Raw genomic sequence first — 13,555 nt, forward strand, 5'->3', positions numbered from 1 at the left:
GCCTGGCTCCAGACATTTCCAAATGTCCTCTGTGGAACAGAATGACTCCAGTGTCACACACACATCAATTTCCAAATATACAACTTTCCTCATGCTATTCTAGGGAAAGGCACTGCAGGAAACAGGACTGGGGACCCTTTTGAGGATGAAATGCCTGGAAATACATTGAGGGTGGAGGACAGACTCCTCGTTCCACAGAACTTTCATTTGTGTCATTAAGTATCTGTAAACCTGACAACTAAAAGTGTGGGTAGTGACTAAATTTCAAATGAAAGTCCCATGAAGAAATGTTTCTTCTGTGTCTGGTCCTAAGATAAATGAGGAAAAAAAAGACAGACAATTCTGACTCCATGAAAAAGGCCCAAGTTCTGAAACAGGAATCATCTCTGGAACCATTATGGATGGGCTTCCAGGGAAGACGGTGAACCAGCGGAGAATCCTCCGTCTCTGGGAGGGAACCCATCCACGGCTCCTTCTGCACCTGCCCTGAAATGGGTCCTCTTGTTTCCTCGTGACCCTGGGTGCCCCCTGGTGGCCTGAGCCCTCCCTGCAGGGTTGGTTGTGTCTGGGTCACCTGACTTTCCCTCCCTCACTCTGCCTCCTGGGACAATGGCACATGGCTGTGTCCTCAGAGACCCCAGAGCTGTGCTGCAGGGAGAACAATTCCCCAATGTGTCTCTGGAGATGGAGGGGCCTTTTTGGAGACATAGGGTTTACACTGTGCTACCCCCAAACCCAAAGCACCCGAGTCACACAGTCCTTTCACTGGGGTGTGACAGACCCAGAGCCACCAGTAACCACTGTGTTTGATGGAGGTGGCGGGGCCCTGAAACAGAGTAGGTGAGTTGGAGAATCTTCAATGTTCCTGCCCAGCTCCTTCTCCAGCACCCGTGACAGGACTCCTGGGGACTGGAAACACAGAGACACAATCACTTCACAGCACCATCCACAGAGGTCAGTGTTCGGCAGACCCAGGAGGTGCTCACAGCTGAGACGAGCCGTCAAGAGGAGGAATGACCAGAAGGAGTCCGTGTCCCTTTGGATTGAAACTTCGGCTCTCAGAGAATCATGTCAGTGAAGATAAGAACCCTGACTCTGGAGGCGACAACGACCGCCTGACCATTCATCACTCAGGCACCTTGAGATGCTTTTCTCCACGAGGTCTGGGCCTGTGGGATTCTGTGTCCATCTCTGCATGTCCCAGTTTTATCAAGAAACCTGCTGAGTCAAGTTAGTGAGATTCCTTACGTTGGAAATCTGATCACACTCAATATTTGATCTAATTCACCAAATCCACCATCTCCCAGGGAACATCTGACCACCCTGGCCTCCTTCATCAAGAATCCTCTGGAGACAGTGTGCCCAGAATCCCCCTGACCTTGAAGTCTCCTCACAGTCATTTTCCACCGGGTCAGCATCACCATCTTCTTGGCCATAAATCTCCATTTTACCGTCTGTGTTTGGAATTGAGCCAAGTTTCCAAGGCTGACACAAATACCCAACGTGAGATTTGTATTACATTTAGAAAAATAATGTTTATTTTTTAAACAGTATCATCAAGCTCACAGCCCCCATCAGTATAGTTCATGCCTGAATGGAGCTTGTGTGTTCGAAATACTTTCTCCTTAAGTCAGCTCACAGCACTTTGTGCTCAGGGACACTGGACTGCACTTCAAGACTACACATGGGCCATTTGAAACAGGAAAAATTCCTACATATTCCAGAAAGTGTCAAAAACATGGCACTAACTGGACCTCGAAGGAGACTCATTTATGTGATGGGACTTGAAACAAGAGGGCAGAGCATCACCCCGACCGACCTCAGGTGGGAATGTTAGTGGGCTGGGGATTCAAAGTGCTGCCCACATTGTAAATGTCCAGGAGTTCAGAAAATGCAACATTTTTCGTTTTGGGCTGGAAATAAATTTTGCCCAGATGTGATCTGTAGACCCCGGACTCCGTGAGCAATGAGGATCAATGCACACGCAGTCCTGGGCAGTCTGGAGCTGGCGTCTGTGACGTGCATCCTGCTCACTACAAACCCTGTGTGCCCTTTGACAGAAAGATGGAGGGTGTGCAGCCTCCTGACCCGGGAGCAGAGACAAGTTGAGTAACTCTTTACACGTGTTTTACCGGTGCCTGTGCCTTCTCAGGGTACTCGTCAGGTTTGAAAATTGCTGAGTCACCTTTAAAATTATACTAAAGTTTAACATTGTTTGGAGCTTTTTTTCAGTTGTAAAAATACATCCTGATTACAAATCTTATTGTCAGAAAGCAACACGTACGTCAACAATGAAAATTTAGAATCCAGCAGAGGGTCTGTAGTAGAGTTGATGGGCGGGAAAAGGAAACCAAGGATTCTAACTGCAAACACCTCCCACACATCTGCACCTGTTCCTGGGGCTCAGCCCTGCCCTTGGTGGGTCGTGAGCACCCCCTGGGGGCTGTGGGTGCCCCAGGAGCGATGTTTTTGTCTGGGCTCACAATGACTTCCCCTCACTGTGTCTGTCGCACAGTAATAAACGGCCGTGTCCTCAGGTTTCAGGCTGTTCATTTGCAGATACACCGTGTTCTTGGCATTGTCTCTGGAGATGGTGAATCGGCCCTTCACGGAGTCTGCATAGTATGTGCTACCATCACTACTACTAATACATGAGACCCCCTCGCGCTCCTTCCCTGGGGCCTGGCGGAACCAGCCTATGGCATAATAATCCAAAGTGAATCCAGAGGCTGCACAGGAGAGTCTCAGAGACCCCCCAGGCTGCACCAAGCCTCCCCCAGACTCCACGAGCTGCACCTGAGCCAGGACACCTGCAAACACAAAGACATCCTGGTCAGGAGGCTGTCCCACGTCCTGTGATTCCCTCACTCACGACCACCCACATCCTCAGAAGCTCTTGTTCTCCATGAATTACCTTGTAAAAGAGCAGCCAGGACCACCAAGCTCAGCCCCAGCTCCATGGTGAGTCGTCTGTGCTCAGTCCTGATCAGAGAACGGGAGCAGCTGGGAATCCCGGGCTGGGGCTCCTCTCCCAGAGCTGCAGGTCCAGGGCTGGGTGGCTTTATCCTCAGAGGGAGGCCCTATTTGCATGTCATCTCACTACATAGCAAGTCAGAGCCTTGCTGGCCTCAGAGAGGGCCAGGCCCCTGAGCAGCTGTGAGTGTCTGTGGTTTGCCGGTGTTGGTAGCATTTGGAAATATCATGTTTATTGTGTGAGTTTTCAGGGTAAACACTTAGAACCTGAATTTTTTTTTGCGTGTGCACATGGATTCTGTGATGTCGGTGCCAGAGTTCCTCCCACATTAGTGATGTTCACAGCCCCCAGACGGGTAGCCCATTGTTGTCTGTGCAGGGACACATGTTAAGTGAGAGTTTGTCCAGCAGTTTCAACTGTGCTCCTCCTCTTGGGCATAAGTGATGCAGAGTCAGCATCAAGGAAGTTTTGGACAAGAGTGGTCAGGTTTCCCAGACCCCCTTTGGTGATGAGTTTATGATGATTTTGACAGTTACTGTGTTGCCCAGTAATCTGTAAGCAGAGTTCATGAGGAGTGTTTTCAACAGTCTCTGCATTTCAATGCATTTCCATCACTAATAACATTCAAGAAAATGTCTTTACTTGTGATTGGGCTGTAATGAATACTTATTATATACTTTGTCATTTTGTTTTTATACATGTTACAATCTATGTAATGTGCTATAAATCTCACCTCAGTGTTGCACGTTGAAATCTACACATAGTGGGATGGAAAGTTTATGTGATGTGAGAAATGTGACCAATCCTCAACGTACCTGAGATTGACGTCTCCAGCTGGCATGAGAGCTGGGAGAAGGTCCAACTGGAACTCTTGGAATGAACTGCAATATCCCAGGTGTTAAACTTCAGAGTGTGAACTGCCCAGTGTGAAGACTGAGAGTCATTCCCACCCCTTTCAGGCTCATCATTTCAAACTGCTTCTTGCACCACAACCACTCCCCACCCAGCTGTGCTGTCCTCTGACCACAGACCAGCAGCACCTGAAGGATTCTGATCTAGACTCATCCATACAGGCGAAGGTCTTAGCTGTCAGAAGTAGGAAAGCACGACCAGGGGGGCGGTGGGTGATGAAACTGGCACTGAGCCCTCAGCCATAGGGAAGTTCCAACAGGAGCCCAGGAACACTTGGGATGTGGGTTCAGAATCCAAGGCTTCATCCTGACTTTGTAGCACTGTCCTCAGAAGGGCTGCGCTGCACCGAGGTTCACACGCTTCTGAGAATATTAATGTCAGAATCCTGGGTACAGATTCCACTGATGATGGGGAAGACATTGATTTTAATAAATAATCCTATTAGTATTTCTTTATAGAATTGGGTGATTTTGATAAATAAAATTAGCTGATATTTTCCAAATTCAGAAGGATGATGGAAGTCCAGGAAGCCATCATCACACACATAACCAGCGCTCCCGTCTGTGTACAGGAACACACACACACACATGCACACACAGGTGCACATGCACATATATTCAGGGACCCACAATCTTGTGTAATATCTGCATCCAAGTCCTCCTCTGTCCAAGGTACTGTCTCTGACACACACAAGACATAATCCTGGGACAGGAAACTGCTGGAATCTGAGGAATCATGGAGGACCCTTATTTTCCAGTAATGTCCAAGTGACTGTAGTTTTCTTCGATCCCATGACAAGGGCTTCAATGCTGGACTTAGTACCTCAGACGCCATCATACATGGCCCTGCACTGAGCTCTGGGTTTAGCCCTTGTTTCCACTTTACAGCATGTGTGACGGCCCCATGAGCACCTGCTCACTGTGCTTTCAGTGAATGTGAGCTTTAATTTCACCTAGAGATACACCTACTATTGAACTGGCTGGTTTACTGGTGAGTTGTTCCTAAACCTTGTAGGAAAGTAGCAGTTTCCCATGGTGGGTGATCCAATATTATTGTTCCATCAGCAGAATTTTGGTTTGTGACTATATTCTCTTCATATTAGAAAATTATCACATTCTTTATCCCTTATTCTTCAGTCAAGTAGAGGGGTCTTGATAACACAGTCTCACCTGCATGTAGCTCTTTGTTCAGAACATCTGAATATGCTGGGAACAGCACAATTTCTCTCTCGATTCTGGGTTTAGCCACAGTGTGATCTCTGCTGCATCTCCAGGCTTAAATACAAAACCTGCATAATCCAGATCTGGTGTGGAGTTTCCTACCAATGAGTGTCTCTAATAAGTGAAGTCATTTTTTGTCATCCACATGATTCACTTTTATTTCACCATGAAGTTGAAATCATAAACCCAGCATTGCCTGACTAGGGTATCCTGGCTTCTGAAACAAAAATGATCCAATCTCACAAAGCAGGAAAATAACAGTAATTCTGAATACACAGAAACCTCAGTTAAATAGCGTTTGGTGACAGCACTCTGGGCTCTCATGTCCTACCAGGAGAGCAGAGTCCAGCTTTTAGAAGCAGAAAGATGCCCTGTTCCCTCCTGGCAAGGACTCAGGCAGTGAGGGGTGGTCACAGCTCAGCCAGGGAGAAGCCCTGGGTGCCTTGTTCACTACAGCCCCTCCTCCAACATCCATTCCCATCTGCAAAATAGTTCTTATCCCTGTGGATGCTAGGAGCTGCAGGTGGCTCACTATGATTCCAGACACTGAACGCAAATCTTTGTTGATTCCAGATGAAAACACTTCTTTTTTCTGGAGAAATAACTGGCCATCTCTTTGCTTCAGGTCAACATTTTTATGGCCCAGATGGACTCAGACAAGTCCCCGTATGACTGTGAGGCTGCTGAGCAAACAGGTGTGGGACCCACACTGGGCCCATGGCTGCGCCCTGTGTTTCTCCCAAACCCTGGATTTCGAGTCTAAATCATTCTCCTGGAGCCCAGCTTCCACATCTTTGCAGTAGGAAGCTCTGCAGGCTTTGTCTGAGAACTATTGTAAGGTGGGTCCTTCGTAGGTGAGACCGTGTACTGTATGCAAGTACTTGTTTAGCATTCAGTCTGAGTTTGAAATCAGGATGTTTCAGCTGGAAGTGGCCGACCTTCCTCCCACTCCTTGGGAATAGGGGCTATTCTGCTGGACCTGTGCTGAGCAGCCTTCGGCCTGGCTCCTTCAGGGCCTTTCCATTCTATTCACAGAGGAACGGGGTGGAAACCGTGTCCTCTCCAGGTTTTCTTAAGCTGACAAACCATGTCTCTCACACTACAGGAGAGTCACCTGAAGGAAGAATCTTTAAATTCTTAAACTTGAATTCCAGCAAATAAAACCCCTGAATACAACCCAAACCCCCTTAGTTTCTGCTATTGTTTCCCAACAACCAGGACATCGGGACAGAGATTGTCACAAATGTGTGCACTTCGGGCTCCATCAGCCCTCAGACCAGCCTTCTCACATCCTCCTGATCCCAGTGACAGGCTCTGAGGGAACAGCTGGGCTCTCCCCTGTCCTTTCTCTCAATAGGCCTGGACAAGCATTTCTCCAGATTGGAAGTGTGTCTCCCCCAGTCATATTGGGCACTGGAGCCGGACTCTCCCAGCTCATCCGAGCTACTGAAGGCAGCCCAGGCTCAGGGAACTAAAGCACCTCACCCAGTGGGGACCTGTGACGAGCCTCCAGGGGTCTCTGCCTCTGTACCTGCCCCTTTTATTTAGGCCCTTTGAGAGATGCACACCTTTTACTCCTTAGTTATTGAACTCCTATCTGTTTACTGAATGAGACTTCACAGTGGAGCATCCTGACACAGCTTCTGTCTCCCCCAAAGGGGGAAATGATTCTGGCATGTTAGAGCAGCCATCAAAGTATGTATGAAATTAATTTAGTGGCCCTGAGACACTTTTACTTGTTTTGTCTCTGACAATACTACAGCTAATTCTAGAAGCAATGATCATTTATCTTATTGAATTAGTTACTACCTCTTCTGGGGCAAAATCTCAAACTGATACTGGTGAAATTCACATTACAGCCTCCTTCAAGATTCAAACAGAATTTAACATCTTCCCAGGATTAATCAATGTCCTACAAGGAAAGAAGCCCTTCAGGCTATGAAGCCCAGAAGAGCAGATTCCAAGGCTGAAGCCTTCACTGGCTCTTGTAGGTGTTTCTGAGATACTCTTGTTTTCCTGGAAAGAAAACCAAAAGGCCAAGGGGGGAGTGGTGCCCAGGACCTCGGATCAGCAAACTGCATTGAAATATGGCTGAGCAATACTTCATCACATATGTGTTCCACGTGTACTTTAAATAGGGTAAAATAATGCCACCGGCAGCAACACAGATGGATATAAACACAATCATATTGAGTGAATTAAGTCAGATAGCAAAACACTTATCCCATGATCTCACTGATATGTGGAATTAAGAAAATGCAAAGGACTCTTACTTACAAGACAAAACTAGACTCATGGACCCAGAAAATGAACTATGTTCACCAAAGTGCATAGGGCAGGGGAGGGATAAACTAAGAGTGTGGGATTCACAAATACACATGACCTTATGTAACACAGATATAAAACAAAGAGCTGCTGTATAGTGCAGGGAACTGTGTTCTACGTTTTGTAACAACACATACGGAAAGAAATCTGAGAAAATATACCTACATGTGTGCAGAACTGCATCTGTTTGCTATGCACCAAAAACTAACATTGTAAATCAAACACACTTCAATAAAAAGCAAAATAATTGCAAAGATAATAACAATAGTAAAGTGCACTTTAATCATTATCACCCTGTCGTCCCTAACCCTCCTGTGGTGCTAACATCCACTCCCACTGGAAGTGAGGCCTTTACTGTAACTGGTGTCCACTGTGTACTGGTTACTCTTCCAGCCGATGGAGGTAGCCGTTACCTTTTAACCTTCAGTGGGAAGAGTAAAGCTCACCAGGACATTGAGAGTCCTTCTCATTTCTGGAGCCGCCTGAAGGCTGGTCTGGTTGATCCAAAGTTTTCTAGATTTTCTCTTCTGTTGCAATATGTAGACAATTTGCCTCTTTGCTCTTCTTCTCAAACGTTCTTGCAGGATGACAGCATCTACTCCTTACAAACTTTTAGCCTCTAAGGGACTAAACTTGGCTACAGAAATTGTGCAGTTTCCCAGCATCATATTGGATGTCTATGGCATCTGACATCAGAACAAGGCTCTACTTACATCCATGGTGTTTTTCCGCTTCCTAAATGCAACACTAATTGCCAAGTGTGAGGGACTGTGGAAGGCTAGCTGATTACTGCTGAGACGGATTCCACACTTCTCTCTCAAGGAAAACCTAGATGAAGTTTTCTCAACACTGGCAATCCCAACTCCATTTTAAGGGAGGAACGAGAAGACACAGATTCAAGTCCTTAAAGGAGCGTTTGAAGAGCCTGTCCTTCTGTGGGCAACCTGACTACCAGACCCCTTTCTCCTTTTTGTATAAAGGCAAGGGGCTGTCTTGGGGTGTTGACCAAATCCACAGGGGCCTCCGCAGACCTCTAGGGTTTTATAGCCATGAGCTGGATGCTGTGGCACAGGGAGACTCCCACTGCCTCGGGGTCCTCACGGCCTCTGACCCTTTGTTCAGGTCCACGCATCACAGTCAACTTGTCTCAGTCAGCTGCCTCCCCTCCTAAGATGCCCTTTTGCTCCCTGGTCCTCACAGAGCTGTGCTATGTTGTCTCAACCTCAGCACATCTACACTTCTCCCCTCCGTCAGCAATGAAGTCCCTCATGGCCGCGTCACACCGAGTGACCACCTCCTGACTCCTGATCACCTACGCGAAGCCCCTCTAAGCAGACTTTTCACAGTGGCTCTCAGGCAGGAGGACTGAGGCTTCCACCTTGTAAGCTGGGAACTTCACGTCTGAGCCCAACAGGAAGAACCAAGTTCTCCTCTTCTTTCCTGGTAAGGACTCAGCCAATGAAAATCCATGAACTCCTGTTCACAGGAGCCCTCTCACCTCCCCTTTCATTCTGTAAAAGAGTCATGTCTCTGTTTTCACTGGGGACTTGCATGTGGCTCACCAGAACAGCAGACCCCAAACCGTAATTCTTTTTTGGTCCCAAATAAACCCAATTTGGTATTGAGATAATGGGCAGTGTGTTTTACATGAAAAAACTTTACTTCCCATAACACTTTTTATTTTACTTTATTTACTTTTATTTTCTGTTATTTTCTGAGCAGGTCACTAGGATGCACATGTTATCATAAATTCACAGACTTTCCTATCAGCAACCCTGTGTAGGGGACAGCAGGGGGCCACGTCTAGCCTGCAGGAGGTGAGTGGAGGTGCAGACTAGCTGTGAGCCCCTGGGGGAGGGGGTGTGGATGCTGGTGAATGTCTACCTGTTTGTGTTACTATGTGTCTGTTATACAAGTGGCATGTTGGATATATTAACATGAATTGAAAAATACCATCAAAATTAATCTAGCTATAAGACAAATTTTTGTTATGTGTTTCATATGTTAAATGTCATTTCATATTCAGATTAAGTATTATTGCAAAGTGAAAATGTAAACTAGTTAATTAGGTAGGTTTTTTAAATATTAGGTTAACCAAGTCCAGCCTTGGCCCTGTCTTGTCTTCTGGGGACTCAGGTGAAGAAGAGACATGGGCTCTCCCCAGTGCTGGCTCTCTGTTCCTCTGTCCTCTTCCCTTGCAGGTCTGTGCTCAGGACCCTCTGGCCCACAACCAGCACACAGGGGTGATTAGGCTGTAAGGTGCCTGTGAGTGAACGGAAGACTTAGGGTTGGTGTTTGTTGATGTTTTCATTCATTGATGATGATTCACATAGAGAAATTTACCTTCTGCATGTCAACATTTTTATGAAGTTGACGAGATACAAAGCTTTCTCTCAGAGTTTTTCCACATTATTGACATCTGAGGCTAGTTTCCTGTTGTGGGAGCTGCCGTGTGCAGTGTGGGATGCACGGCCACATTGAAGGACTCTGCCAACTAGGTAACTGGGTGCCTGCAGCCCACCCCACATGTGACAGCCCAGCCTGGCTCCAGACATTTCCAAATGTCCTCTGTGGAACAGAATGACTCCAGTGTCACACACACATCAATTTCCAAATATACAACTTTCCTCATGCTATTCTAGGGAAAGGCACTGCAGGAAACAGGACTGGGGACCCTTTTGAGGATGAAATGCCTGGAAATACATTGAGGGTGGAGGACAGACTCCTCGTTCCACAGAACTTTCATTTGTGTCATTAAGTATCTGTAAACCTGACAACTAAAAGTGTGGGTAGTGACTAAATTTCAAATGAAAGTCCCATGAAGAAATGTTTCTTCTGTGTCTGGTCCTAAGATAAATGAGGAAAAAAAAGACAGACAATTCTGACTCCATGAAAAAGGCCCAAGTTCTGAAACAGGAATCATCTCTGGAACCATTATGGATGGGCTTCCAGGGAAGACGGTGAACCAGCGGAGAATCCTCCGTCTCTGGGAGGGAACCCATCCACGGCTCCTTCTGCACCTGCCCTGAAATGGGTCCTCTTGTTTCCTCGTGACCCTGGGTGCCCCCTGGTGGCCTGAGCCCTCCCTGCAGGGTTGGTTGTGTCTGGGTCACCTGACTTTCCCTCCCTCACTCTGCCTCCTGGGACAATGGCACATGGCTGTGTCCTCAGAGACCCCAGAGCTGCGCTGCAGGGAGAACAATTCCCCAATGTGTCTCTGGAGATGGAGGGGCCTTTTTGGAGACATAGGGTTTACACTGTGCTACCCCCAAACCCAAAGCACCCGAGTCACACAGTCCTTTCACTGGGGTGTGACAGACCCAGAGCCACCAGTAACCACTGTGTTTGATGGAGGTGGCGGGGCCCTGAAACAGAGTAGGTGAGTTGGAGAATCTTCAATGTTCCTGCCCAGCTCCTTCTCCAGCACCCGTGACAGGACTCCTGGGGACTAGAAACACAGAGACACAATCACTTCACAGCACCATCCACAGAGGTCAGTGTTCGGCAGACCCAGGAGGTGCTCACAGCTGAGACGAGCCGTCAAGAGGAGGAATGACCAGAAGGAGTCCGTGTCCCTTTGGATTGAAACTTCGGCTCTCAGAGAATCATGTCAGTGAAGATAAGAACCCTGACTCTGGAGGCGACAACGACCGCCTGACCATTCATCACTCAGGCACCTTGAGATGCTTTTCTCCACGAGGTCTGGGCCTGTGGGATTCTGTGTCCATCTCTGCATGTCCCAGTTTTATCAAGAAACCTGCTGAGTCAAGTTAGTGAGATTCCTTACGTTGGAAATCTGATCACACTCAATATTTGATCTAATTCACCAAATCCACCATCTCCCAGGGAACATCTGACCACCCTGGCCTCCTTCATCAAGAATCCTCTGGAGACAGTGTGCCCAGAATCCCCCTGACCTTGAAGTCTCCTCACAGTCATTTTCCACCGGGTCAGCATCACCATCTTCTTGGCCATAAATCTCCATTTTACCGTCTGTGTTTGGAATTGAGCCAAGTTTCCAAGGCTGACACAAATACCCAACGTGAGATTTGTATTACATTTAGAAAAATAATGTTTATTTTTTAAACAGTATCATCAAGCTCACAGCCCCCATCAGTATAGTTCATGCCTGAATGGAGCTTGTGTGTTCGAAATACTTTCTCCTTAAGTCAGCTCACAGCACTTTGTGCTCAGGGACACTGGACTGCACTTCAAGACTACACATGGGCCATTTGAAACAGGAAAAATTCCTACATATTCCAGAAAGTGTCAAAAACATGGCACTAACTGGACCTCGAAGGAGACTCATTTATGTGATGGGACTTGAAACAAGAGGGCAGAGCATCACCCCGACCGACCTCAGGTGGGAATGTTAGTGGGCTGGGGATTCAAAGTGCTGCCCACATTGTAAATGTCCAGGAGTTCAGAAAATGCAACATTTTTCGTTTTGGGCTGGAAATAAATTTTGCCCAGATGTGATCTGTAGACCCCGGACTCCGTGAGCAATGAGGATCAATGCACACGCAGTCCTGGGCAGTCTGGAGCTGGCGTCTGTGACGTGCATCCTGCTCACTACAAACCCTGTGTGCCCTTTGACAGAAAGATGGAGGGTGTGCAGCCTCCTGACCCGGGAGCAGAGACAAGTTGAGTAACTCTTTACACGTGTTTTACCGGTGCCTGTGCCTTCTCAGGGTACTCGTCAGGTTTGAAAATTGCTGAGTCACCTTTAAAATTATACTAAAGTTTAACATTGTTTGGAGCTTTTTTTCAGTTGTAAAAATACATCCTGATTACAAATCTTATTGTCAGAAAGCAACACGTACGTCAACAATGAAAATTTAGAATCCAGCAGAGGGTCTGTAGTAGAGTTGATGGGCGGGAAAAGGAAACCAAGGATTCTAACTGCAAACACCTCCCACACATCTGCACCTGTTCCTGGGGCTCAGCCCTGCCCTTGGTGGGTCGTGAGCACCCCCTGGGGGCTGTGGGTGCCCCAGGAGCGATGTTTTTGTCTGGGCTCACAATGACTTCCCCTCACTGTGTCTGTCGCACAGTAATAAACGGCCGTGTCCTCAGGTTTCAGGCTGTTCATTTGCAGATACACCGTGTTCTTGGCATTGTCTCTGGAGATGGTGAATCGGCCCTTCACGGAGTCTGCATAGTATGTGCTACCATCACTACTACTAATACATGAGACCCCCTCGCGCTCCTTCCCTGGGGCCTGGCGGAACCAGCCTATGGCATAATAATCCAAAGTGAATCCAGAGGCTGCACAGGAGAGTCTCAGAGACCCCCCAGGCTGCACCAAGCCTCCCCCAGACTCCACGAGCTGCACCTGAGCCAGGACACCTGCAAACACAAAGACATCCTGGTCAGGAGGCTGTCCCACGTCCTGTGATTCCCTCACTCACGACCACCCACATCCTCAGAAGCTCTTGTTCTCCATGAATTACCTTGTAAAAGAGCAGCCAGGACCACCAAGCTCAGCCCCAGCTCCATGGTGAGTCGTCTGTGCTCAGTCCTGATCAGAGAACGGGAGCAGCTGGGAATCCCGGGCTGGGGCTCCTCTCCCAGAGCTGCAGGTCCAGGGCTGGGTGGCTTTATCCTCAGAGGGAGGCCCTATTTGCATGTCATCTCACTACATAGCAAGTCAGAGCCTTGCTGGCCTCAGAGAGGGCCAGGCCCCTGAGCAGCTGTGAGTGTCTGTGCTTTGCCGGTGTTGGTAGCATTTGGAAATATCATGTTTATTGTGTGAGTTTTCAGGGTAAACACTTAGAACCTGAATTTTTTTTTGCGTGTGCACATGGATTCTGTGATGTCGGTGCCAGAGTTCCTCCCACATTAGTGATGTTCACAGCCCCCAGACGGGTAGCCCATTGTTGTCTGTGCAGGGACACATGTTAAGTGAGAGTTTGTCCAGCAGTTTCAACTGTGCTCCTCCTCTTGGGCATAAGTGATGCAGAGTCAGCATCAAGGAAGTTTTGGACAAGAGTGGTCAGGTTTCCCAGACCCCCTTTGGTGATGAGTTTATGATGATTTTGACAGTTACTGTGTTGCCCAGTAATCTGTAAGCAGAGTTCATGAGGAGTGTTTTCAACAGTCTCTGCATTTCAATGCATTTCCA

General features: G+C 47.7%; 1 protein-coding gene across 1 annotated transcript in view; it reads right to left on the reverse strand.

The window, feature by feature from the left end:
• Positions 1–3,024, reverse strand: part of LOC116278390 (uncharacterized) — a 28,729-nt gene extending 25,705 nt beyond the window's left edge. Inside the window, exons 1-2 of the mRNA XM_072963906.1 lie at positions 2,915–3,024; positions 2,484–2,810 (exon numbers count right to left, since the gene is read on the reverse strand). Coding sequence (XP_072820007.1) covers positions 2,484–2,810; positions 2,915–2,960 — 373 coding nt within the window. The 5' untranslated portion in view covers positions 2,961–3,024. The remainder of the gene's footprint in view (positions 1–2,483; positions 2,811–2,914) is intronic.
• Positions 3,025–13,555: the final 10,531 nt, after the last annotated feature.

The sequence above is a fragment of the Vicugna pacos genome, chromosome 6 (genome assembly GCF_048564905.1).
Source record: "Vicugna pacos chromosome 6, VicPac4, whole genome shotgun sequence".
Classification (NCBI taxonomy): Eukaryota; Metazoa; Chordata; class Mammalia; order Artiodactyla; family Camelidae; genus Vicugna; species Vicugna pacos.